Source organism: Bos indicus x Bos taurus, chromosome 9 (genome assembly GCF_003369695.1).
Source record: "Bos indicus x Bos taurus breed Angus x Brahman F1 hybrid chromosome 9, Bos_hybrid_MaternalHap_v2.0, whole genome shotgun sequence".
Lineage (NCBI taxonomy): Eukaryota > Metazoa > Chordata > Mammalia > Artiodactyla > Bovidae > Bos > Bos indicus x Bos taurus.
Window position 1 is genome coordinate 88,634,282 of NC_040084.1, and position 24,934 is coordinate 88,659,215.

A 24,934-nucleotide genomic window follows, 5' to 3' on the forward strand; every position below is an offset into this window, starting at 1 on the left:
TTCCCCAGTTTCCCCGGGGAAGGAGGGGAGCGGTGTTGCCGATGGCATCGCCTGATATCACTTGTTCTGGGTGATAGGAGAGCGTGGGGCCGCCTGGCCCACCTCATCCGTGGTCTGATTGCATTAACCTCTTGGTTCCCTGCTCCTGACACGTGAGGTGCCCTAATATGGTCAGACTCCGGCGGAGCCCAGGAGCGCTTGCCTTTCTCCGGCTCCCGGCGAGGAGGCAGGAACGCATGTTCAGAGGCAAGCAGTCCGAAGGAAGGAAAACGGGGATCTAGGTTCTCATCTGGGCCGGTTGAGAGTGGGCTGCAGCAGTAGCCTTGCCTCAGGTCATCCATCATTTAATAACCACCCCCGCCCAGCGACTCCGGTCTCCCCTGGGGGGCTCCCTTTTCTCGTTCTCCCCTCACTTTTGGGGAGGCACCCCTGGGTGGACTCCTAGCTGCAGTCTTGATAGGAATGGGAGGCGCCTTGGGGGTCGAGGTGGGCGACTCGCCAGGGCTCCGGCTTCTCGTCGGGTCCTAGCAGCCTGGGGGGAGATGCTGCTGCAAGGCGTGTCTGGGGCTGCGCTCATGTGATGAAGCGAGGGAAAAACAAGGGGGAGGAGGAGGAGGCAAAGAGGTGGCTTTTTTTTTTTTTTTTTTTTTTTAAGGAGTTTGCCGCGAGCGCGTCTCCTTCATTCGCTGTCTGGGCGGGTTTGGAGGAGCACGGCGGGAGACTGAGGCGCTCTTGGGACTTCGCGAGTGCACGGCTTCTGGCTCTTCTCCGCGTCCCTGCGATTTGGGGAAGGCGTTCACCAAGCGGCTAGCCACCGGAGAACCGCAGACGAGCCATGGGCGCCGGGAGCTCCACCGAGCAGCGGAGCCCGGAGCAGCCGGAGGCGGGGAGCGCGACGCCCGCCGAGCCGGAGCCCAGCGGCGGCGGCTCTGCGGCGGAGGCGGCGCCCGGCACGCCGGGAGACCCGGCCATCGCCCCTGCGGACCCCGCCACCAAGGTAGGGGCGCTCCGGGCCACCTGTCTGGAGGAGAGGAGGGTGGGGCGGAACGGCGGGGGTCTTTGGGGGGAGGGGGAGGGGGAGGTCCCCTCGATCTCCGCCTGCAGTAACTTCCTGGCCGGTCCAGCCCATCTGCAAACTCGGGAGCCTGAATCCCTCTTTCTAGGCTTTTCAGGGTTTTAGCGCCGGGGCGGGACCAAAGGATCCGCGAGCGCGGCGAGGGGGGCTCGCATCTTTGTCGTGGGTCTCCAGGGGAGGCGACTGCGCCATCCGCAGTAATAAAATTCGCCCGCTGCCCGCCGCTAACTGAGCCTTTCTCCACGCTCTTCCGGTGGAGGGACCCAACCCGACACCGGCGAGCTGCCTGTGGTGGGGGTGGGGGTGCGGGGGTGTCTGCGGAGCCCTGACCCCCGGCCAAACGTGTCGAGCCCCCCACCCCGTCTCCCTATGCGGAAAGTCAGCTGTTGGGCCGTGACGCGTGTTGCAGCCTGGCGACTCTGCCACCCGTGGGTTCCCCGCAGCGCACTGTCTTTGCTGCCGGCTGTGTCTGGAGCGACCGGGTTTGGTACCCAGTCCTCCTGCGGCAGGCGGCTGAAGCAGACGACACCGCCTTCCCGATGCAGAGAAAGCCTGGGGTGTAGCTCACTCGCCGCCAAAGAAAACCTGAGCCGACGCGGCATTTCCAAAAGGAATGACAGGGTTCGCAAACACGGCGGCGTCCTCCTTTTCGCTCAGTTCGCTGGACTCAGTGGGATAAACAAATACTGGAGGAGTAGTTAAAGTTCTCAAAGGATGCAGTCGAAGGCGTAAGGGAGTAGTCCCTGTCTGTCCCGGTCTATGGAAGCAGTGCTGAACGTCCTAGACATTTTACATTTTATAGTCTTAGGTCTTCGAGGCTGCAATATTTATTCTTGGCAATTGCAGCCGCCCAGATTGTGACTTGTCCAGATCGTTGTTTTTTAGATCTGTTTTCCAGCATGTATGTTCATTGGCCAGGCTTCACCCCACCCATTTTGTGATAGTTTTATGGGAAGATGTGGGTAACCATACTTAACACTTAAAAAAAAAGAGAGAGAGAAACGTGTTAAATTTGAGAATATACAGAGTACTTGAGGACCTTTAAGAGTTGTCTCAGGAAGTATAAGTGTAAGGGAAAAAAAACCCGGAAATCTAGGTAAAAATCACAGAATTATGACCTCATCGCCTTGACCTTTTAGCTGTGGTAGTCTAGATTACCTCTAGTCATTAACATATCTCCTTGTAAAACCCTTGGTCCCTAGAGCTGTAAATGCTTAGCAGTGGCTACTGTGCCTGGAATGCCTAGATTCTCTAAGATATGCTTAAGAAATCTATTACCCTTTTGAGGTCTCAGTTATGTGTGTGTGTGTGTGTGTATATACACACACATATTTAGCTGCACCACGTCTTAAGTGCAGCATGTGGGATCTAGTTCCCTAACCAGGGATCCAACCCAGGGCACCCCCCCCCCCCCCCCGCCCGCCCCCCAATTGGGAGCTCAGTGTCCAGACTTCACTGGACCATCAGGGAAGTGCCTCAGTTATGCTTCAATATTTACTGTATCTCACTTTTTGATGTCAACTACTGTCAAAATGGCTGCATAACCAGTATTTAGAGTCCAGTAATAAAGATAATTTTAAGACATAATTGCTAAAAGCTTGCAGTTGGGGAACATTTTTTTCTTTGGCTTTTACCAGCCCTTCAGGTCTTAGTAACAGTTCACAGTAAGATATGGTACTTATTCTCTTCCCAATAAACTTCTGTGTATTCATTTAAAATATTGCTTCCTTTCTGTTCTCTTTATCTTCCTTCCATAACATCATCCTTCTTCCTCTTTCCTAGTCACAACCATCTTGAAACAGTGAGATGACCTCCCTTAAAAAATTACTTAAATGACATCCTGAGTATCATTGAACTTTCTGGCAGACTGCCCAGTTATCAATTTGTAGACAAATCAATACACTTACATGTACATGTTAGAAAACGTGTAGTTTTTCATTGCGACTAGCAAAATTTATTACTCAAGTTTTGAAGACCTAAGTCTTTTCAAAAGGACTCTCTAAGAATGATTCAGCATGTAGCTTTTGTCTCCTTTCTTCACCCTGTTCAACCCTAATTTCAGACCTCTGAGTAATTGCATCTGCCATTCTGGGTTCCCATAGCACCATGGACCCTTCTTGCCAGCAGTTTCCATGTTTGTGAGTTTAGTGACTTGATGAGTTAAGTGTTCTTCTGGCTGCTGTGAATGCTCTACAAAGGCAGGAACCATACCTGGGTTTGCTCATAACAGGTATTGCTCCATGTATGGAGTGTGTGGCTGGCATGTAGGATGATCCTGGCACCTTGATTTTGATTGGAGACGGTCAAGTTGAGGAATACGTTGGTCCATCTGCTTTCTTTTTAAAACTTTTAATTTTGTATTGGGGTATAACAGATAAACAACCGTCTACTTTTTCTTTGACTTTATCATCATGATCTGTCTCACTTATCAGATAGTGACTCAGTCAACGTCAGTTCTGGTTATTCTCAGACCAGGTGAATATCTAGCAGAAAACTAAGATTTGGGAACTCAGTTTTCTTTTTCTTTAGAATGGCTTGTTTACCATTGCATTTCAAATTGCCTTTAATCTCAAGTAGACAAATGCATGATAAATGCAAGTGGCTCAAATGAGACCACTTCATACATTGAATTAGTGATGAATTACATCTTGAGCTTTTTTGATTGAGTCTGTGGACATCTGGGGAGGTTTAGACTAATACATCCCCCTCCCCCTAGCAGAATGCTGATCATTAATTAAAGGCTATTAGCAGATTTCCGCCCCCCCTCCACCCCCCCGGTAAAACTTGATTACACAAGCCTGACATTTAGATGCGCTGAGACAAATCCTGATTTTATCTGTGATGTATTTTAATGGAAATAGAAGGAGTCTTATCTTCCGATCAATCTTTTACAATCTTTATATGTTAATTGTGAGGCAAAATGGCTTGATCGGTTATTTTCCAGGTTAAATTTTGCGAGTTTGCAGGGTACAGAAGATTAGACCACCTGAACACAGGTGGTGAACAAAGCCAAATGTTATTCCTCAATTGCCTGCTTTCATTCTGGTATGGGCATCGGGTGGTGGCCAGTGACAAACTTCCTTTTCTCTGACACATCTTGATCTCTGGAGCCAAGCTCCAGGCTAAATCTGGACAATCACAATCCTCTAAATTAACCCTTCTGTCTTTTCTGTTTAGTAACTTAGAGCTGGAAATAAAACAGTTCTCAGTTCAACAGAGTAAGGCCTGCGTCCCTGGCGGGTGGGGAGACTGAGACCCTTGTCAGCGCTTCAAGCTGTGGTTCCATTTGGCTGCGAGAGCTGTGACTCAAATAGATGCATGCAAATAGAAGAGTCTATTGTCCTGATGAGTTAAGGATGTCTCTACCTTTGGTGCATTAAACAGACAATTGAGTCGGCCAGCTGCATTTCCTAATTCCCGTCCCAGCCTAGGGTACGTGCTGTTTCCCACTTGCCCCGTGTTTACTAAAGATGGGACTAGAGATGGCTGTCATGTGATTATGTCATTGGTTTTACGTGGAAAGGGCCAGAATTTAAGATTTCAAAAGAATTATATGTTAACAGAGTGATGTTTTCTGGGTGTGGCTGCCTGTATATGAATTTCCCTCAGATTATAAGAGGTGCTACTTGCTGATTAGAACACAGTCTGGAGATTGGAGTTGTGGGTGTGAAGATGGTCTGAGAGCCAGTGGGGGGTGCATTGCCTTCCTTTGAATCCATTATAGGCTTTTAGGCTCTTAGATGTGTCAGATCAGCAGAGATTTCCACTTGAAATACTTCCCTGGGCGAAGGACAGCCTCCAAATGTGCATCCTCTCTGAATTCAGTGTGTGCCCACTAATCTCTGTGCCAGGATCACTTTAGACTACATTAAAAGGATGATTCCAGTTTGGTATCTTATAAGATAATTAATAAAATGGAAAGAAAATATTCTGTTTTAAAAGGCATTAAGAAATGATTTCATTTTCTTTATCATTTTAACAAATGTTTAGTGTTACAGAATACCAACGAAAGGAAAATCAGCTAAATATAATTCTTTATGTTATAGTCATTCAAGAAGTGAGAAATTAGAACTTACAGCAGTTAGTGACGTGAGAAAAATACTTCGGTACTTTTAGTGCAAGAAAACTATAAAACTAAATATCCTTGAAGCTAATTCTTAGTTCTCTCATACCCTAAAAAATTATAATTTAGGAGAAGTTTCATTTTTAAATAATTTAAAGAAAAATGTGAAAAAAGCTGGGTTTGGGAGGGAGATGCATTATATCTTGTGAATATGAAAGCTTATTTTCAATAAACTATTTTAAAATCTATAATTATAATTATTTGTCTTGTCTGTTTAGATTTTGGTTGATTCCTGCAAGTTAGTACCTTATTAAAGAATGTAAGAGTAGGGGTTTATACCTGTGATCCTACCTGTTAGTACATCTAATAAAAGGATTAAGGTGAAGATATTAATCTGTAATAATTTCAGTTATATATACATGTATATGTTTTATTATGAATAATTAAGTTTATTTATTTAAATCTGACTGTAGGCCTGACAGCATCATTCTTGAATCATAAAGGCTTTATTAAAAGATGATCAAAAGCACTTGCTTACTCTTATTAAAATGATTTATTTATTTATTTGGCTGCCCTGTATCTTAGTTGCGGCACTTGGAATCTTAACGTCTTCATTTCAGAACAGAGGATCTTTTTTTCTAGCTGCCTCGTGCAAACTCTTGTTAGTTTCGGCTTGTGGGATCTAGTTCCCTTATCAGGGATTGAGCCGGTAACCTCTGCGTTGGGAGCCAAAGTCTTAGCTACTGGTTCACCAGGGAAGTCCCTAAAATGATTTTTATTTAAAGTCATTGCAGACAAGATTCATTTAAGGTTTGTTTTTCTAAAAATGTTAATGGTTGAGAACTTATAATTTGTAGAGGATGATAAAAAGGGAACGTATCCTATTCCTCCCACCCCTGAAGTACTCACTGTTAACAACAGTTTGAAATCAATGTTGGTTGTTTCTTGCATATTCTTCTAAAACCTTTATGCCTGTGCAAGTGTATGAATAAGAATAGCCCTGTGTTTTCCTTTTAACAAATGAGATCCCAACACATAAATTCTGCAACTTTAGGGTTTGGCTGTCTTTTCATCAAAATATAAAGATCTCCCTTCGGTCTTATTGGCTACATGAATTTCTCATTTATGTATGGATTGAAGTACCACAATGATTTAACCAATCCCCTGTGTGTATATTTAGACTTTCCTAGTCTTGTTATACTAAATTGGCACACGGAATATCCTAGTTCAGACATCTTTGTACGTGTGCAAATGTATCTCTCGGAGAGATTCTGAAAGTAGGGTTGCTGGATCATAGGATTTCTATGCATTTTAAATTTTGATAATCCTTGCTAAATTTACTTGCCAAAGAGATTCAGCCACTTTGCATTCCTGCTCTGTGGAGATCGACACTCACTTTCCCATGCCTCAGTGGATAGCAGATTTTCTAGTCTTTGCCAATCTGTACCTCAGTTGGCACCTTGGATTCCCTCAGGGCACTTTTAGTTATGAAGTTGAGTGCCCTGTCAGGTGTACTGATTGTATGCGTTTCTTCTGTTCAGCACTTCATCAGGAACTCGACTGACTTTCAGAACATTATAGGCTATAGTTTGTTTACCTGTTGAGTTCTCAGTTACTTAGTCGTGTCTGACTCTTTGTGGCCCCAAGAACTGTGGCCCACGAGGCTCCTCCATCCATAGGATTTTCCAGGCCGGAATACTAGAGTGGATTGCGATTTCCTTCTCCAGGGGATCTTCGTGACCCAGGGATTGAACCTGCATCTCCTGCATTGGCAGGCGGATTCTTTACCACTGAGCCACCTGGGAACATAGTTAATTTTAAAAGACTTTCCCCTCCCAGAAATTAATCAGAATTGGGAAATAACAAGCTTAGAATAAAAACAAGGCTGAGGTATTGTTCCCTTTCCTTCCCAAATTAGTAAACTGGCTTTAATTTTATTTGCTTGGATCGACTTTGCAATGACCTACTTCTTTAGCTATCAATTTAAAAATTTCTCCTCTGGGAACAATCTAAAATCATCCAGTTGCCAGAAATTTCTTCATACATCTGATCCATGAAATGTTGGAATCAGGAATTGTGGGCAGTAGAAATTCACTTCCTGGGAAAACAGTAGTCCCCTCCCCTGGGCGCTGTTCTCAGTTCTCATAACAAATGACAGCCTGGCTCTGTTAACTGGAATAAATATGTTTTCCCAGAAAAACGTAGGTGTTCAAAGCACTGGAAACTACAGCGTCTTTCCCGGACACTTAGGCTTCTCTTAATGCAAGTATTTATTCAAGTTCAAAGGGTTTTGTCTTCCCTGCAGTTTCTTCATGATGTGTAAATGAGAGAAGCCAAATTTTAGGAAGGGGAGATTACTATAAATTAGTGGCCCATCTGCTGTTTGTTATATGCAGGCATGCAAATTGTGGGCATCTGGAGAGATTACATTTTCTGTGGTTCCCAAACCTGGTTGTGTAGTTGAATCACCTGGGGAGCTTTTTAAAGACCCCACCCGGCCCCCTTCTAGATGATTCTATCAGAATCCCAGGCCATTCCAGCATCTGAGATTTTGTAGCCTTGATGCTCATCCAGGGTCCTGATTGGTCTGGTGTGGTCACCGTTGTCTGGAAGTGGATTACGGGGTGTCGGAGCTGAGGGAGGCAATGGAGAGGTGGCGGCAGCACCCACTGAGTGATGTTGGCACTCATGTGGGTGGCAGAGAGGCTTCCAGAAGAGCAAGGGGGAAAAAATAAAGGGAAACCTCTCCCCGACATAGTTTTACTCCTTTATTCTGCTGTCTTGAGACTATACATGCTGCTAAAATTAATAGTATTGCTCTTAATGGAATGTACTCTTCAAGGTAAATAGGTATGGAATCCAATGTTCTTTTCTTTTCTCTGAGCCAGGATCTACTTGTCAACGTTAACTTTTTTGTTCCCCCCCTCGCCCCATGCCTCTTAACTGTCGTCCCTCATTTATCATGTTGAAAACGTCACTTGAGTTGGTAGGCAGTAGCTGTTGGCTTCATTTATGGCCTTTGGCTGGGCTGAATGTCGGGTGAAGAGATCTTAACACCTAACCAAGTCGTTGAGGATGAGCCCAGAAGAGGGCTGTCTGGCTTTCCTCACCACGTAGTTGCCGTTCTGTCTTGATTTCATTAACATTTCTCTGCTGGCTCCTGTATTCCTGGAACTGGGGATACAAAGAAGAGAGAAATCCAAGAGCTTGGTGCTTAAAAAAGAGTCAAAGTGCTCCCTTTCATGTATTCGTCTCTTCGCTCCATTAAAAGGGATTATAATTTTCTGTCTAGAGGAAGAGGTCTAAATTCATTTTCCATACAGGACACTGTTCTCCAGTACCATTGATTAAATAGTCTCAAGTTTCCGTATTCACATATATGTTTATTGATTTTCTTTTACTTTAAAATGTTTCCTACTCTGTTTATTTGTACACGTTGTTAAAAGCATTAAGAGAGTAGCTAAAAATCTAATCGATTCTAATGGCAGATCCATGGTTTGAAATATTTGTATATTTTACATCTTCAGGTACTGTTAGGGCGTGCCCTGGTCTCATGGCTATGGTAAGTTTAGTGAAAAGGAAGTGTTAGTTTGGTCAGTTGTGTCTAACTCTTTGTGACCTCATGGTATGTAGCTTTCCAGGCTCCTCTGTCCATGGGATTTCCCAGGAAAGAATACTGGAGTGGGTTGTCGTTCCCTTCTCAAGGGGATTTTCCCAACCCAGGGATCGAACCCAGGTCTCCCGCATTGCAGGCAGATTCTTTATTGTGTGAGCCACCAGAGAATAAATAGATACATACTAAAAAGTGGGGAGCCTGTGTTGTCTTCAGAAGTGAATTTATTTTCTTGGTATATAATAATATTATTCATTGAAAATAATCACTCAAGTATTTCCTAACCACTTACGCTATGAAAGGCCCTGGTTCTAGATGCTTCAGGAGGTAAATAACACAGCATTATCCTTGAGCACCTCATGATCTAGGTGAGGTAAGGGGTCCCCAACCTTTTTGGCACCAGGGACTGGTTTCGTGAAGACAGTTTTTCCACCGACCGGGGGTGGGGGGGGGATGGTTTGGGGTGACTCGAGTACGTTACATTTAGTGTGCGCTTTATTTCTAACCTAACGCCATCACTGATGCGACAGCAGATAACCGGTCCCGGGCCTGGAGGTTGGGGACTCCAGCTTTAGAGGAAAGATTCAATAACAAAGATTCAAATAAGTTGGGCAGGCAACAGAACTGCCCTTAGTTGGTACGTGTCTGTTCAGTGAATTGTCTGGATAGCCGATGTGCAAAGAAAAGACGATTTCGCCAAGTGTCACAAGCAGATAAAGGCCATATTAGTCAGGAGGCTGGAAAGCACAGGGCATATGAAGGAGCTGAATGTTTGTAAGAGGATAATGGGAAGAATTGCAGGCAGTTATGGTAAGAGCTCGGAGAAGGCAATGGCACCCCACTCCAGTACTCTTGCCTGGAAAATCCCATGGATGGAGGAGCCTGGTAGGCTGCAGTCCATGGGGTTGCTAAGAGTCGGACACGACTGAGCAACTTCCCTTTCACTTTTCACTTTCATGCATTGGAGAAAGAAATGGCAACCCACTCCAGTGTTCTTGCCTGGAGAATCCCAGGGAAGGGGGAGCCTGGTGGGCTGCCATCAATGGGGTCGCACAGGGTCGGACACGACTGAAGTGACTTAGCAGCAGCAGCAGCAGCATGGTAAGAGCTGCACAGGCTGCAGAGCGCCGTCCAAGTGGAGGCTTCTGATAAAAAGAAAGCCATGAGGCAGACCCTTTCACACTCAGCAGAGAGGACACCCCTAGGAGTGTAAGGGGCAGATATTAACCTGAGCGATGGGATGGGTACAGAGTGTAGGCTCAGCACAGGGGCAGCCAAAAACAGCTGAGACTTCAAGGCTTGGAATATGGAGTGCTCCATTTTCTCCAGTAGACAAGGATGTTCCCCTCCTGATGTCGTTTTCAGTTGTTTATTTCTGTAGCCAACCTTGCCAAACAACGACTTATACCAGGTGTATCTTTAGAAGAGAGAACGTCACTTGACAGTTATAGCCCCCCCCCTTTTTTTAACGTAAGGAAGAAGTTTGCATCAGAGTCTAGGAAAACGACAGAGAGCATCTGTGAGATCAATAGTGCGTCTCTGAGTAGTGACCTGCGTTAGCCCAGATCACAGGCACTGTGAGCAATCCAGATTGGCGGAGTGGGGAGCTCCTAGGGAAGGTTAATATCACAGGGTAAGAGCTGATGGCACCAGAGGAGATGAGAGTGGTAGCTGGGGAGAAGGTGGAACCAATGAATGATAATCAAAGAGAACACTAGATAAAACAGATGGCATTGGGTCGAATAGCCATTGGGTCACTGCTTCATCAGGCGACAGTGACTAGTTTATCCCCGCATCTGAGTCCACCTAAAATGAAAGAGGCTGATGGTGGACTAGCATCTCTTCCATTTGTAGGCAAAGAATCTAGGTGGCTTGGGGAATGTTTATCTTCACTTTCAAAGAAGACATTTCTTCTTCGCAATTTTTTCCACCTCCAGCATATGCCCTCTGGTGTGTCATTCGGAGGACGATTTATGGTTTGCTATTTTTCTTCATGTCTGAGTGTATGATTTCTTATTGAATCAAGCCATTACATAAGGCTCTGGGTTTTGTCTGCCTCGTGATCAATTTTCTGTCCTTACTCCTGATATTGACCATCCTTATTGAAGACATGTTTCATTACATCCTTGATAGTTTTACTTGCTCTTTGAAATACATATTGCTGTGACGCACAGAGCAATAACAAAACATAAAACAATGTTGGTGTATGTTATGGTGCTTAGCCTTTCTTTATTTTTTTACATTTTCAGTTCTGGGTGCTACTTTTTCACTATGGTAACAAACTGCTTGTATAATGCTTCTTAAGGAACATTTGTTTGAAATTATCCTTCACTTGGGTATGTATGTAAAGCAGTCTTATTCCACACCTGTAACCCTGAATGCTATGCAAAGTTCAGCCTTAGATGTGGTTAGATTTGCAATGACTATATACTGCTATACCAACTGGGGTGGAAATGAGGGGATGGAGAAAGGATTGCAATCTACAAGAAATTGCTAAGGATTAGACAGTTTTTTGGTGATGAATTTTTCTTAATTATTTCAGAGGCACGTCTAACCAATATTTAGACATGAGTTAATGACTCCTGTAGTGTTAATCTAAATATCTGAATGGAAATTTTTGTTCTTGTTCTGCTCTGTTTTATATGAAGTCAGTTACTGAAAAGCAGTGGAAAATGTTACCAGTAAACTTTACTAAATCAGTCCTGATTATCAAGGTTTTTTTTCCCTCCGATCCTGACAAAAGCTAGTATATGAAATTTTAAATAAAAAATACTTGGCAGTCATGAGGCCAAAACTCAAATTAATTTGGTTTTATAACTGATTTTTTTTTTTTAACCTTCAGGAGTTTGTTTCCTTTAAATTCAGTTTGATGGCAGTGTTAGATCTGTCTGTTTTGCTTGTAATATAGGAAATTTGTTTTGCTTTGATTAAAATGCAGATTGATTGTTCTTTTGTTATTAATTTTTGCTATTAAAGACACACTAAGGTCTTTCAAAATGCTCAAAAGGTTTTTGTCCTAAATGGAGCTAAGAGCACCCTCAATGTTATCTAGAATTGCAACAGTGACAGAGGTTTCAAGTCACTTCTGGAACTGTGCCTGATAAACAGTCCTCCAGGACAGAGAGGAATTCAAAGAATGCTGAAGTATTCAGGGAAGTAGGTCATGGTTTAAAGCATTACATTTGTCAGAGAAAGTTTCTCAAGCAGTCCCTGTGATCATTGGATCCCTGCTAATTTCTTACTCGGGGTTCTTTAGTCTTAGGCAAATTAGGTGTCTAAATTAACTTGTTAGTCTCTGGGAGGGCTGGACTAAAAGTAACAGATTCCCCACATGCATGTGCTCTCCCAACACCAAAAATAAAGAGCTAGGGCTATAGATGGGCTCAGACAGTAAAGAATCCACCTGCAGTGTGGGAGACCTGGATTCAATCCCTGGGTTGGGAAGATCCCTTGGAGAAGGGAACAACTATCCACTCCAGTATTCTTGCCTGGAGACTCTCATGGACAGAGGAGCCTGGTGAGCTACAGTCATGGTGTCGAAAAGAGTCAGACATGACTGAGCGACTTTCACAGGGCTATATATGAGCGACCAGAAAATCACAGGAGTGATAAGTGGTTTTTTTTAATTGCACAATCCTGGAGTAAAAATGTTTTGAAAATGCAAAATAAATAATGCAAAAAATATTTTGCATTTAAATGTTTTAAAGATGCAAAATAAATAAGCAAATATTTATTTTGCATATTTTAAAAATGTTTTAAGAAACAAATAAATTCCATACAGCCAGATGAAAAAAAAAAAGAGTAAACAGGCAGGTGATGTGTAAGTATATTTCGGAAAATTGGAGTACCTTTTAAGTGAGCTGGGGGTCTGTCTTTGCAACCAGGATTAAGGACAGTGGGGACCCGCTGATCCCCTGTGTGTGGCCATAATGCCCATAGTCTCTTGTGGACTTAAATTTGTGGAAACCATTTCTTGCTGTGAATTGTTGCTGAGTGCCAGATGAAGAGGCACTAATAAGACAGGGTTCAAAGGCAAGAGAAAGCACATCCTGGGGTACCAAGAAAGGTGGCACAGAGGAAGCTATGGACTGAGTGTGTCCCTGAAGCTCATATGGTGAAACTCTAATCCCCAGTGTGATAGTATTAGGAGACGAGTCTTCAGGAGGTAATTAGGTCATGAGGGTGGAACCCTCATTAAGGAATTAGTGCCCTTATAAGAAGAGACCCCAGAGCGCTTACATCCCCTCCCCACCCTCAAGTGGTACCCTCTACAAAGCAGGTAGAGAACTCCTACGAGAGCGAAATCAGCCTGCACCTTAATCTTGGACTTCCAGCTTCCAGAACTCTGAGAAAGAAATGTTTATCATCTTGGCCACTCAGGTTATGGTAATTTTTCATAGTAATCAAACTAAGACAGAGGAAATGGGATTTATGGTGAACTGCTGACGAATGGAGATGCTTAGGAGGAGGCAAGGAAATAATTAAATAATTTTAATATAATAAAAGTAATAAAGTAAGGGGGCAAGAGAGAACCTCACCATCTTGGAAGAAATACTGAGTGAAAAATAGTGTAGGAGAAGTTGGCTTAAAGATTTCTTTTTGGAGGACTTCCCTGGTGGTCCGGTGGTTAAGACTTCACGTTCCAATGCAGAGGGCATCAGGGTTTGATCTTTGATTTGGGAACCAAGATCCCACATGCCATGTGACCCTGAAAACAAAAAATAAAACAGAAGGAAGCAATATTGTAACAAATTCAGTAAAGACTTTAAAACGGTCCACATCAAAAAGATTTCATTTTTTAACTACAGGACTTTTGCAGAAACTTTTAATATGTTATTATTAATTATGCCTCTCCTAAAGGGGACATATAATATGCATCTTTACCCAAATGCAATTGGGAAATGCCAGGCTAGTGAAGACACAATTAGAAAACAGTGATTGTGAGAAGCCAGGAGAGGTATCTGTGGCTCCGCCTTGGAGAATTTGAATACCGGCGTGGGACTTATGCATTACTTGAAATTGGCAGTGTGAAACCAGTAATTAATTGAGGTCTACATCTCCATTTGTTCGGATGGAGGTGAGGACTTAACTTTATTTCAAATCTGAGACCTCGAGAATAATTCTGAGATATTAAGGAAATTTGTTCTCTTTTGGGGGAGGGGAACAAGCAGCATGGATTTTCATTTCATTCATACAAAAATTATTTCCTTTTATATCCAACGTTTAAATGAAATAAATGTAGAGAGATTCTTACTCTGATTAAAATGAAAATAAAGGATATATCCCAGCTTTTAAATGTACATGATTTGGAAAATGCCTCAGATTATCCTAAGATGAAATATTTCATATTTTTATGTCCTTATTAAGTTAGGTCTAGAATTCCTGATGTATTTGGTGGGGGTGGCAGGGAAAGAGAAAGAAGTAGAAAATTGAGCGACAGTAGGATCATTGAAAATTTGGAAACTGAATATACTTTGGGTTCACTTCATTTTTCAAATAATCTAGATAGTTTGCATATTAGACTTAGTTTTTATTTTCAATGTGTGGTGAGTCCAATAACCCATCGGCTCAGTTTCTGTGGCACTTAATTAATTACCCATAGGGCTGAACATCCTAGCACAAGCGACATTATGTCCTAAAACTCTCCCTTAACCGTATTTTCTGGGGCCAAAGACAATTGGACTACTGTGGAGTTAAATGCTGTAAATTATTGTGTTCCTCAAACCCTCTCCAGCGCCTGCAGTGAATACTGGAGGTATTGTAACTGCATGTGAACTTGAACGAAGATCAGGCGAAGGTCAAAACAGAGCCTTCTTGAATGGAGCTACAAATTCTTCTTCTGGCAAGTAAGAGTAAAGGGAAATGTCACCCGCTTGTTGCTTTTTATGGTCATGAAGAGGGAAAAAATCCCCGAAGCCTCTGATTCCTTTGCTATGAGCTGACCAAGCTGGCTTATTTCGGCTTCGGATAAGAAGCTGAGACGCACACTGATTTATTTTTTCCTTGAGTCTGATCAAAGCAAATCAAAGCAAATAACAGCATCCTGGGAGTGTAATGAAATTTTTAAGAAAGTCGCTTCTTTGGAAAGCCTAAAAATCAATATTCTTGTAAGATTGCTTCAGGCCATTTAAGTGGGAGCAACTCAATCTAGGCATAAAATGATGATTCCTGCTTCTTAGTAAACATTTACTAATACTGTACTTATTTTAAAAATTAGTTCACATAGAAATATGGTTGATGTCCCCACGCAGCGGCCCCTTTCTTCAGTGTGACTTCTTGTGCTTGTGCTCACACAAAGCGTGAATGTCCTGTGAGTGAAAGGGGAGCCTGGCTGTGTCAGCTTTGGGTCCTCTGCGGATGTTCAAGGGCTCTTCCCACAGTTATTTGACTGTGTGTTTCTGGCTTGATTGCAAGGGTGAAAACTGTAGGGGATTAACTAAGGCCTAAACCTTAAGGATCAGGCATATGTAGAAATATGAAAAAAATATAGTCCCTTCTCTCACCGTCAGCTCACTGACGTTTGTTGGGTTTGAGTACTGTTAGGTATCAGACGGTTTTGGAGGGCACTTGCCCATCTTTTTTCCTATCTTATTTTTCAGTCATAACTTCTATGAGGTAAGTGGTATCATTCTCACTTTAAAAGGGTGCCAGCAAAGTAAACATTTATGAAACTTTTGATTCACTAACTCTTAAAAAAAAAAGATTATTTATTTGGCTGTTCTGGGTCTTCGTTGCAGCACGCGGGATCTAGTTTCCCTGATCAGGGATCGAACCCAGGCCCCCTACACTGGGAGTGCAGCGTCTTAGCCACTGGACCATCAGGGAAGTCCCACAATTCACTGACTCTTGAGGTCTTCTGGTTTCATCAGCTCCTTGGGTTGAGGCTGGTGGGAACGAAACCACTGTGAGGTGAACCTGGCCTTGGCTGTGATGCTGAGGAGGAGACAGCTCCTGATACATTAGACCCTCCTCAGGTCCCGGGACTTTCTGCCTCTCTAGGTGTTTTAGGATGTATCGCTCTATCTGCTGTCAAGTAAATGGCAAACGATTTATCTTTGTGGGCCATCCAGTTATTTCAAAGCCTGTCCTCATTCTTCCCATTCCCTCCTGATGGGAAGATAGCTGATGCCAGCCTGTAAGAGCTCCTTGGGTTTGGAGCCAAGTCACGACCTAAAGAATCATCTCCGCTCATTTTTCTCTTCCATTTGGGTGTAACTGAATGCCAGGCACCTATAGCCACCGTCTTCTCCCTTCTCATTTTGCTCGGTCATCCTGACCTCCCAGCACATCATCTGTCTGTCCTGCTGTACCCGTGTAAACCCTTTTCCGTATCCTCCCTAAGGATCATCCCCTGGCTAATTTGTCCATCCCGATCAGGGCTTTGTCCTGCTGGGATACTGTCCTCTCCTGGGGTTTTAACACCCCATTATATCCACCAAGTGTCAGTCTCACACATGCATCTATCTGTTGGACAAGTTCACCTCAAAAACAGTGTTTTCTTCTGTCCCCTTTGCCTGCCTCTACTTCCCATAAGGGAACTCTCTCTCTAGTGCCTTCAGCATCTTATAGAAGAGTGAATGGTATCACTGTCTTACTGGCTCTTTCATTTGCCAGTATCTAGGCCATCTGGGGCTTCCTAGGTGGCTCAGTGGTAAAGAAACTGCCAGCCAATGCAGGAGACCCAGGTTTGATTCCTGGGTGGGGAAGATCCCCTGGAAAAGGAAGTGGCAACCCTCTCCAGTGTTCTTGCCTGGGAAATCCCATGGACAGAGGAGCCTGGCAGGGTACAGTCTGTGGGGTCACAAAGAGTCAGGCATGACTGAGCGACTATGCAGCAACAGCAGAGCGTGCAGGCCATCATGAAGTCCCATTGGTTCTAGAGCTGCTTCCTCAGACCTTTGTCTCAGCTTCCCTGGTGGCTCAGACGGTAAAGAATCTGCCTGCTATGCAGAAGACCTGGGTTCGATTTCTGGGTTGGGAAGATCCCTTGGAGGAGGGCATGGCAACCCACTCTAGTATTCTTGCCTGGAGAATCTGCATGGACAGAGGAGCCTCGTGGGCACAGTCCATGGGGTTGCAGAGAGTCAGACATGATTGAATCTAAGCACAGGCATATGCCATGTACTGCAACATTAGTCTTCAAACTAGTCTTCCTGCTTCTAGCCATTTTTCTGTGTGTATGACTGCTTTATAGATACAGTTAGATGGTAGAAGTACCTGGAATTCTGTGATCTGGTGGGGCGGGGGGGCTCTACTTGCAGTTGTATTTGTCCTTCCAGACTTTTCCTCTTTGCCCCACTTACACACCCATGTATTTATTATCCTTTATTCCTAACGTTGCATCTTGAGGGTTGGAAAAGATAAAAACCAACAGTTGGTTAGCTGCTTTCTGTTGCTCTTTCACATATTTTTCTTTCATTCAGTCAATGAATGTAGCCATACAAGGAAGCTCTCTTCCTTGTATGATTGCCTTTGTTTGATTTTAAATATTTTTGCATGAACTGCAATAACGTGGCCTCCGAGAAATGTCTACATAACTGAAGTCAACTTTCGACCACCGTGGGCATCTTCAGATAAATGCAAACTGTGGCATCTTGATCATATTTGTATAGAAACATAGTTTGGGCTATACAGTTATTCCATTAGGTTGGTTTTTATTTTGGGGATTCTATCTGAAGCAGAAACATATCCAATTGACTTAAAAAGTTCAACCATTTGATTTATTGGCATTTTCAACAAGCAAGTATCTGGTATGAATTAAATAAAGCTTAGAAATTCTTTGTTTTCCGTTTCCTCTCCCCACCTCCAAAAAAGAGAAAATCCCTAAAGCATTTTATAAGAATAAGAAGCCATTCTTTTTTTTTAATGATTTTATTTGTTATTTATTTTTAGCTGCACTGGACCTCTGTTGCTGTGAGGGGTCTTCTCTAGTTGCGTGCTCCTCATTGCGGTGGCTTCTCTTATTGCAGAGCATGGGGCCTAGGGCACTCGGGTTCCAGTAACTGTGGCGCCTGGGCTCAGTAGTTGCGGTTCCCAGGCTCTGGAGCACAGGCTCAGTAGTTGTGGTGTATGGGCTTAGTTGCTCCAAGGCATGTGGGATCTCCCAGAGCAAGGATCAAAGCCTTGTCTCCTCCATTGGCAGGAAGATTTCTTTATCACTGAACCACCGGGGAAGCCCAAAGCCAGTCTTTATCAGGACTGTTTCTCAGGTGGAAACATCCCACAGGGTGACCTCAGCCCATCCCACAGTTTTTTTTTTTTTTTTTTCTTTTTTTAAGCTGAAAAGACCTTTCACAACTTCAAGTCTAAGGCTTTAACAAGTTTTTTGGGTCTCAGTTTCCTTATTCTTCAGAACCCTAAACCCATTTTATTTGCCTGAATATAAAAGACAGTTTATTCATTGAAGTTGTTCGCCTTTAGATTTCCTCTTTATAGGTGAAAAATGTATTCATGTGACTTTTCCAGAGTCTTCTCTTAAATTTTCTCTTTGACTCACATGGCGAATCTCTGAGAGTGTGGAAAACTTGATGGTAGGAGAATTACCATTACTTCCTGAACTAGAGTCACCCCTTACTTCCTGGGCTTTCTCTAACTCGGATCTTTTTTAGCTATATCTACGCAAGGCTGGTCATTGGTGCATCTGATCAACACAGACTAAACTCCTGTTGCTATTTCTTCAATCACTTTTGCTCCACGAATTCTTGGGAAACACAGCATCTTGGCTTCCATTACATCTACATGCTGTCGAATCCTGAAATTATCTCTCTGCCAGGGACACCTCTAGTTCATTGTCTTTTATCCCTTCAAGCTGAGCCCACCTACCTCAACTCTGTATCTGCCCTGATGTCTTCCTGGATGGTCCATACAGTCTCCAGCTTAGGACAAGTGGACAGGAGACTGTTCTGGGAGAAAAGCTAGTGGGTGACAGAAGGGACTGAGTGACAGAGAGGAAGGGAACAGAGGACTTGAGCTTGGAGGATGGCCCAACAGCTTAAGGGCGCCAAGAAGGAAGCTTGAGCCAGGAGCATTCCCCCAAGGAGACTGAAATGAATGGCCGACAAAGCCTATTAGTTTTATAATATACATTTAAAGCAGTTAGCTACTTTTGCTTGCTAATATCATGAAAGAATAAGATCTATGTTTAATGCAAAATTCTAGATGGTTCTTTTGCCAACAAATTCTTCATCAAGATAGCAGGAATCACAAATGCATGTTAAAGATAGATTTTTATATAAATATGTATGTAATATTTCTGGTAAAAGCTATTTCCAATTCAAAAATCTCATTTATTTGGATGATATAGACTCAATTTGAGTATAGTAAATAGAATTTGTAATAAAAGCTTATGTTTTAAGGACAAAGTTAAATTTATACATGTAAATGAAAGCATTCTTTTCTTTCTGCACCAGTTTTTATTAATATATAATTCACCTAATATACATTTTACTCATTTAAAGTGTACAGTTCAGGAGACTTCCCTGGTGGTCCAGTGGTTAAGACTCCACCTTCTAATGCAAGGGCATGAATTCGAGCCCTGGACAGGGAACTAAGATCCCACATGACACAGGATGCAGAACAACAAATGGTGCAAGAAAATTTGAATACTTCTGTGTAAAAAAAAATAGCAATAACAACTGATCACACCTTGCACCATATATAGAAACTAACTTAAAATGGATCATATATTGTAAAGCAATTATCCTCCAATTAAAATTAGATAAATTTTAAAAAATGGATCACAGATATAAATGTAAAACCTAAAAAGAATTTTAAAATAATTAAGTGGTGTCTTTAAAAGAATAATAGTGTTTGTTAAAAATCTATTAGTATATGCATAGCTATATAAAAGCCATTCTTTCTCCTTACCCATTCGTCCCCCTCAGTCATCCTCCCTTATCATAGGAACCACAGATAATGGTGATTATTCCTGGCCTAGAATGGATTGCTCAACAGTTGTGTGAGAAAAAAAATTGGTGATCGTTAGGGGTCAGCTTGGGTTCACTTAAAAATAAATCTAATAATCAAATTTCTTTTTCTGTTCTGTTTTCTTCCTTTCTTGGTCTTTTATTGTTCAGGTTCCTAAACTATAAGATTTTGGGGGGATGGACTGATGGTTCTGGATTTTGTGAGAGATTTGACAAAACTAAGTCATTCAGCCCCTCTCCTTGTAAATGTGGTCTAATCATGCAAACAGTTGAGTGAACATAATTGATTGATCCTCCTGGTAAGGGTGGCCTGCTGTTTTATCACATTGCATCAGAACTGAAGGCAGATGTCTCAGACTGACTGAAGCTAAAAGAGACTAGAAAGCAAATGCTGGGTGATGTCTTTTTTTCAAATGCAGGTATGGTGACAGCGTCTGGGGATAAAGAGGAGAGCCAGATTAGCAGGCAGACGCACGGCTTCCAGTAGAGACAGGAGGGCACTGGATCTATGGAAGGACAGGGAGGAAGGCCTCTGATAGAATAGAAGAAAAACACCCTGATGAAATGCTTTAAAGCCCATTCCTGTGCTGCAAATATATATATATAGAACAGTCTGGCAACACATGGAACCATGTGAGCGTTCACATCCTTTGTTCCAGTGCACCTGGTTCTGGAAATTCAGCAAATAAAAATAATACAAAGGAAGGTAAACTGCGTTCCATAAAATGTGTTACAAATGTTTATCTGTGTCTTGTTTGAGATTTTGAAAGACGGGTTAAGTGAATTATGTGTGGTACGTACACCTGATCCTTTGTCTTTGAAGAACACAAGAGAATTTGTAGCAACTTGGGAAAACGGTTATGGTTTCAAAATGTGGAAAACATGCAGAACCTTGTCTAATACAAGTGTTTGTATGTGCCTAAACAATGAAGCGAGTGCAAGAAAATGAAGAGGTGTTAGGATGACTGTTTTAGATCATTTCAACTTCTTTTTATTTGAAGATTTTTTTTTAAGTCTTTTGCTGAATTTCTGAATTTGTTACGATATTGTTTCTACTCTGGTTTTCTGACCTAAGTTCACCTGCACCCGCTGCACTGAAAGGCAGAGTCTTAACCCCTGGATGACCAAGGGAGCCTCAAGATGATTTCAACTTTTAAAAACTCTCTTTAATATTTTCCCATTTTAAGCTTATTGAGAAACTTCTAGGTCAACATGGGAGGGAATTTAGGATGAAAGAGAATTAGTTGAAAAACAGAAAGGAAGTAAAACACTAGAGGTTTAATTTATTTTTTGTTAGCTCTTATCTAAAATGAGAGCAGGTGGCTCATACCGAATATACTCCACACTGTATTAATAGAAAGAGTGTATGTAGTTTGCACTGGTCAGTGTCCATTTGGATTATTGTACAAAAAATAAAGACTTTAAAAATAGTCTCCAGAGTCCAGATATTGCTGCATTAAAATCAGAAGTGTAGATTTTGGTCCTTAAAAAACTCATGAATATTTTCAGGTCCTGGAGAGAAAGTTATCACAGCAGAACCCACAAAACCCTAATGAACAGAGAGAAGGTGGGGTTTGGAGTTGGGTTATTTTGAGAAGAGTAATGTTCAGAGTGCCAGCTTCGTTTCCTGTGCGCTTCATGTTGGAAAGTAAGTGATAGATTTGTAGAACAAAGGGACTGATTTTGTGTCTGTAGCCACTGTAAACCATTTTCGATTCCTGTTATTGGGGTCTATTAAATGTCTAAAATGGGGCTTCCCTTGTGGCTCAGCTGGTAAAGAATCCGCCTGCAATGTAGGAGACCTGGGTTCGATCCCTAGTTTGGGAAGATCCCCTGGAGAAGGTAAAGGCTCCCCACTCCAGTATTCTGGCCTGGAGAATTCCATGGACTGTATAGTCAATGGGGTATCAAAGAGTCGGACACGACTGAGCGACTTTCACTCACTTACTCAAATGTCTAGAATGCAACCGTGGAAAGACACATATCTGTTCTCACAGGTTGGCGAGATGAAATGTGCTGTGCTTAGTCGCTCAGTTGTGTCCGACTCTTTGACTGTAGCCCACCAGGCTCCTCTGTCCATCGGGGATTCTCCAGGCAAAAATATTTCAGGGGGTTGCCATGCCCTCCTCCAGGGGATCTTCCCAACCCAGGGATCAGACCCAGGTCTCCCGCATTGCAGGTGGATTCTTTACCAGCTGAGCCACCAGGGAAACCCAAGAATACTGGAGTGGGTAGCCCATCCCTTCTCCCGCAGATCTTCCTAACCCAGGAAATGAACTCGGGTCTCCTGCATTGCAGGTGGATTGAGGTGAAATGTACCAGTGTTAAATTAATGAGGCTTTTTCACAGGCAAAAATACCAGGGATAATGGCAGGAACGGAGGGAGAGAGGTTCCAGGGAAGGTGCAGGGTGTGGTTTCTTTTTAGTGGCTGTGGAGATAGTTCAAAGGCAAAGTCTCCAGGCTACCAGTTTTTTCCATTGCCAATAGGGAAACACGCATTCTTCGAACCTTTAGGTATTACTGATGGAGACAGCCGCCTCCCCAGCTGCTCTGATTCCTGTCCACACTCACTGGGCATCACCTTTCTGCCTGACAGAAGCCACTTAGCCACCCCCTGCACAAGACCCTTACCATATATATATATATATATATTTTTTTTTTTTTTTCCTTCTAAGTGAGATCCAGGAACCTTCGTGTGGGACCAAGCTAGTAGTAACTACTAAAGCAATGGGAGGCACTTCCCTAGCAATCCAATGGGTAAGACTCCGAGCTTCCAATGCAGGGGACACAATTCAACCCCTGATTTGAGGACTAAGATCCCACATGTTTCAGCACGGCAAAAAAAAAAAAAACAACAACAATGGAACATGTTCTCAAAAATACATGAATTTAAAACAAAAATAAAAATTTGGCAGCTGTATATATCTAACTAAATTTAGTGTGAATCTGTCAATATTGATCTTTTCTTTTTAACAAGAGAAGAGAAGATACGGCATCTAATCAAATACTACATTATATGGAAACTTTCAGTTTTGGAACAGACCTGTATTTATAATTTGCAGGATATTTGACCAACTTTCAAACCCTTGTTTTAACATTCTTGTTGTTCAGTTGCTCAGTTGTGTCTGACTCTTTTTGACCCCGTGAACTGCATGCAGCACACTGGGCTTCCCTGTCCTTCACCAACAATCAGAGCTTGCTCAAACTCATGTTCTTTGAGTTGGTGATGCCATCCAACCATCTCATCCCCTTCTCCTACCTTCAGTCTTTCCCAGCATCAGGGTCTTTTCCAATGGATCTGTTTGCATCAGGTGGCCAAAGTATTGGTGCTTCAGCATCAGTCCTTGCAATGAATATTCAGGGTTGATTTCCTTTAGGATTGACTGGTTGGATCTCCTTGCAGTCCAAGGGACTTTCAAGAGTCTTCTCTAACTATTTTAATAAGAATGCTGGAAGGAAACTGTTCCCAATACTAGGTATGTGTTACTCGCTCAGTTGTGTCTGACTCTCTATGACCCCATGACTGTGGCCTGCCAGGCTCCTCTGTCCATGGAATTCTCCAGGCAAGAACACTGGTGTGAGTTGCCATTCCCTTCTCCAGGGGATCTTCCCAGCCCAGGGATTAAACCCGGATCTCCTGCATTGCAGGCAGATTTTTTACCATCCAAGCCACAAGGGAAGCCCCAGTGCTTTCCATACCAATAGGTATGGAAAATACTTAATATCTAATGACTAAATCTCATGGTCAAGATAAAAAATGTTCCATCTTAGGTGAAAAGATTTCTGCAGACATCTGAATATAGAAACCACACATGGCTTTTAGATTTCATGTCTTTTTAAAGACAGCTATAGCCTGTCAGTCAGCCTGTTCAAAGATGGATGATAGTATCAAAATGTCACCTGAGTTTTAAGATTTTATTTTCAAGTTTTATATATATCCTTCCTAAAATTTTAAAATTTAGTAAAGAATATCTTTCAATAGCACTTGAGACTCATTTGTTATTGTATTCAGTCTTCCCCTCCAAATTTAGTGGAAAAGGAGCTGATTTCTATCCTAAGAAGTGGCCAAAACATCTGGGGAGGCCTACATAATTAAAAGGATTCCTTTAGGAACCAACACCACTTAAATCTGATTTGTCATGACTTTTACTGTTGCTCAAGAAGCACTGTAGATCTTGTTTGTGATTAACAGGAAATAAACAGATACGTTTACCCCAGGAAAATATCCACGGGTACCTTTCCCTCTGAGTTATTTCCCAGTCTCAATTTCTAGAAGAATTTATTAAGATATAATTCACATACCCTACCATTTATCATTTAAAATGTGTAATTCAGTGTTTTGTTGTTGTTGTTGTATTGGGTTGGCCAGAAAGTTCATTTAGGTTTTTCTGTAATGTCTTATGAACTTTTCAGCCAACCCAATATATTCACTGAGTTGCATACACTTGTCATCAAAACAGTCAATTGTAGAACATTTTGACCCCCTAAAGAAACCTCATACCCGTTAGCAATCATTCCCCGTTTTCTTCCCTGGAGTCCCTGGTAACCACTCAGCTCCTCGCTGTCTCTCAAGATTTTCCTATTCTGGACGTTTCATACAAATGGAATCATATAGTATGTGGCCTTTTGTGTCTGACTCCTTTCACTTAGTATAATGTTTGCAAAGTTCTAATTGCCAAATAATATTGTACTGCATGGATAGATCCCACATTTTAGGGCCTCTCTGGTGACTCAGCAGTAAAGAATCCACCTGTCAATGCAGGAGACGTGGGTTCAGCCTCTGGGTTGGGAAGAACCCCTGGAGGAGGAAATGGCAATCCACTCCAGTATTCTTGCCTGGGAAACCTATGGACACAGGAGCCTGGAGGGCTATCGTTTGTGGAGTCGCAAAAGACTCGGACACGACTGAGTGACTAAGCAGCAACGACAACCCCACATTTTATTCATCCATGCGTTGGTTGGTGGACATTTGGGTTGTTTTTTCCACTTTTTGGCTATTTAAAACTGCTAGGAACATTAGTGTACGAGTTTTTGCCTAGACATATGTTTTTATTTCTCTTGGGTATTTACCTAGGAGTAGAATTGCTAGTCACAGATCACAGCCTTGTGGCGAAGGGGCTTGCATAATTCAGTGAAACCAGGAGCTATGCCATGCAGGGCCACTCATGGTGGATGGGTCATAGTGAAGAGTTCTGACAAAACATGGTCTACTGGGCCAGGGAATGGCAGCCTGTTCCAGTATTCTTGCCACGAGAAC

General features: G+C 42.7%; 1 protein-coding gene across 1 annotated transcript in view; it reads left to right on the forward strand.

The window, feature by feature from the left end:
* The first annotated feature begins 227 nt into the window (after nucleotides 1–227).
* The window catches only part of AKAP12 (A-kinase anchoring protein 12), a 112,825-nt gene continuing 88,118 nt past the window's right edge, over nucleotides 228–24,934 (forward strand). Inside the window, exons 1-2 of the mRNA XM_027551846.1 lie at nucleotides 228–332; nucleotides 656–997. Coding sequence (XP_027407647.1) covers nucleotides 836–997 — 162 coding nt within the window. The 5' untranslated portion in view covers nucleotides 228–332; nucleotides 656–835. The remainder of the gene's footprint in view (nucleotides 333–655; nucleotides 998–24,934) is intronic.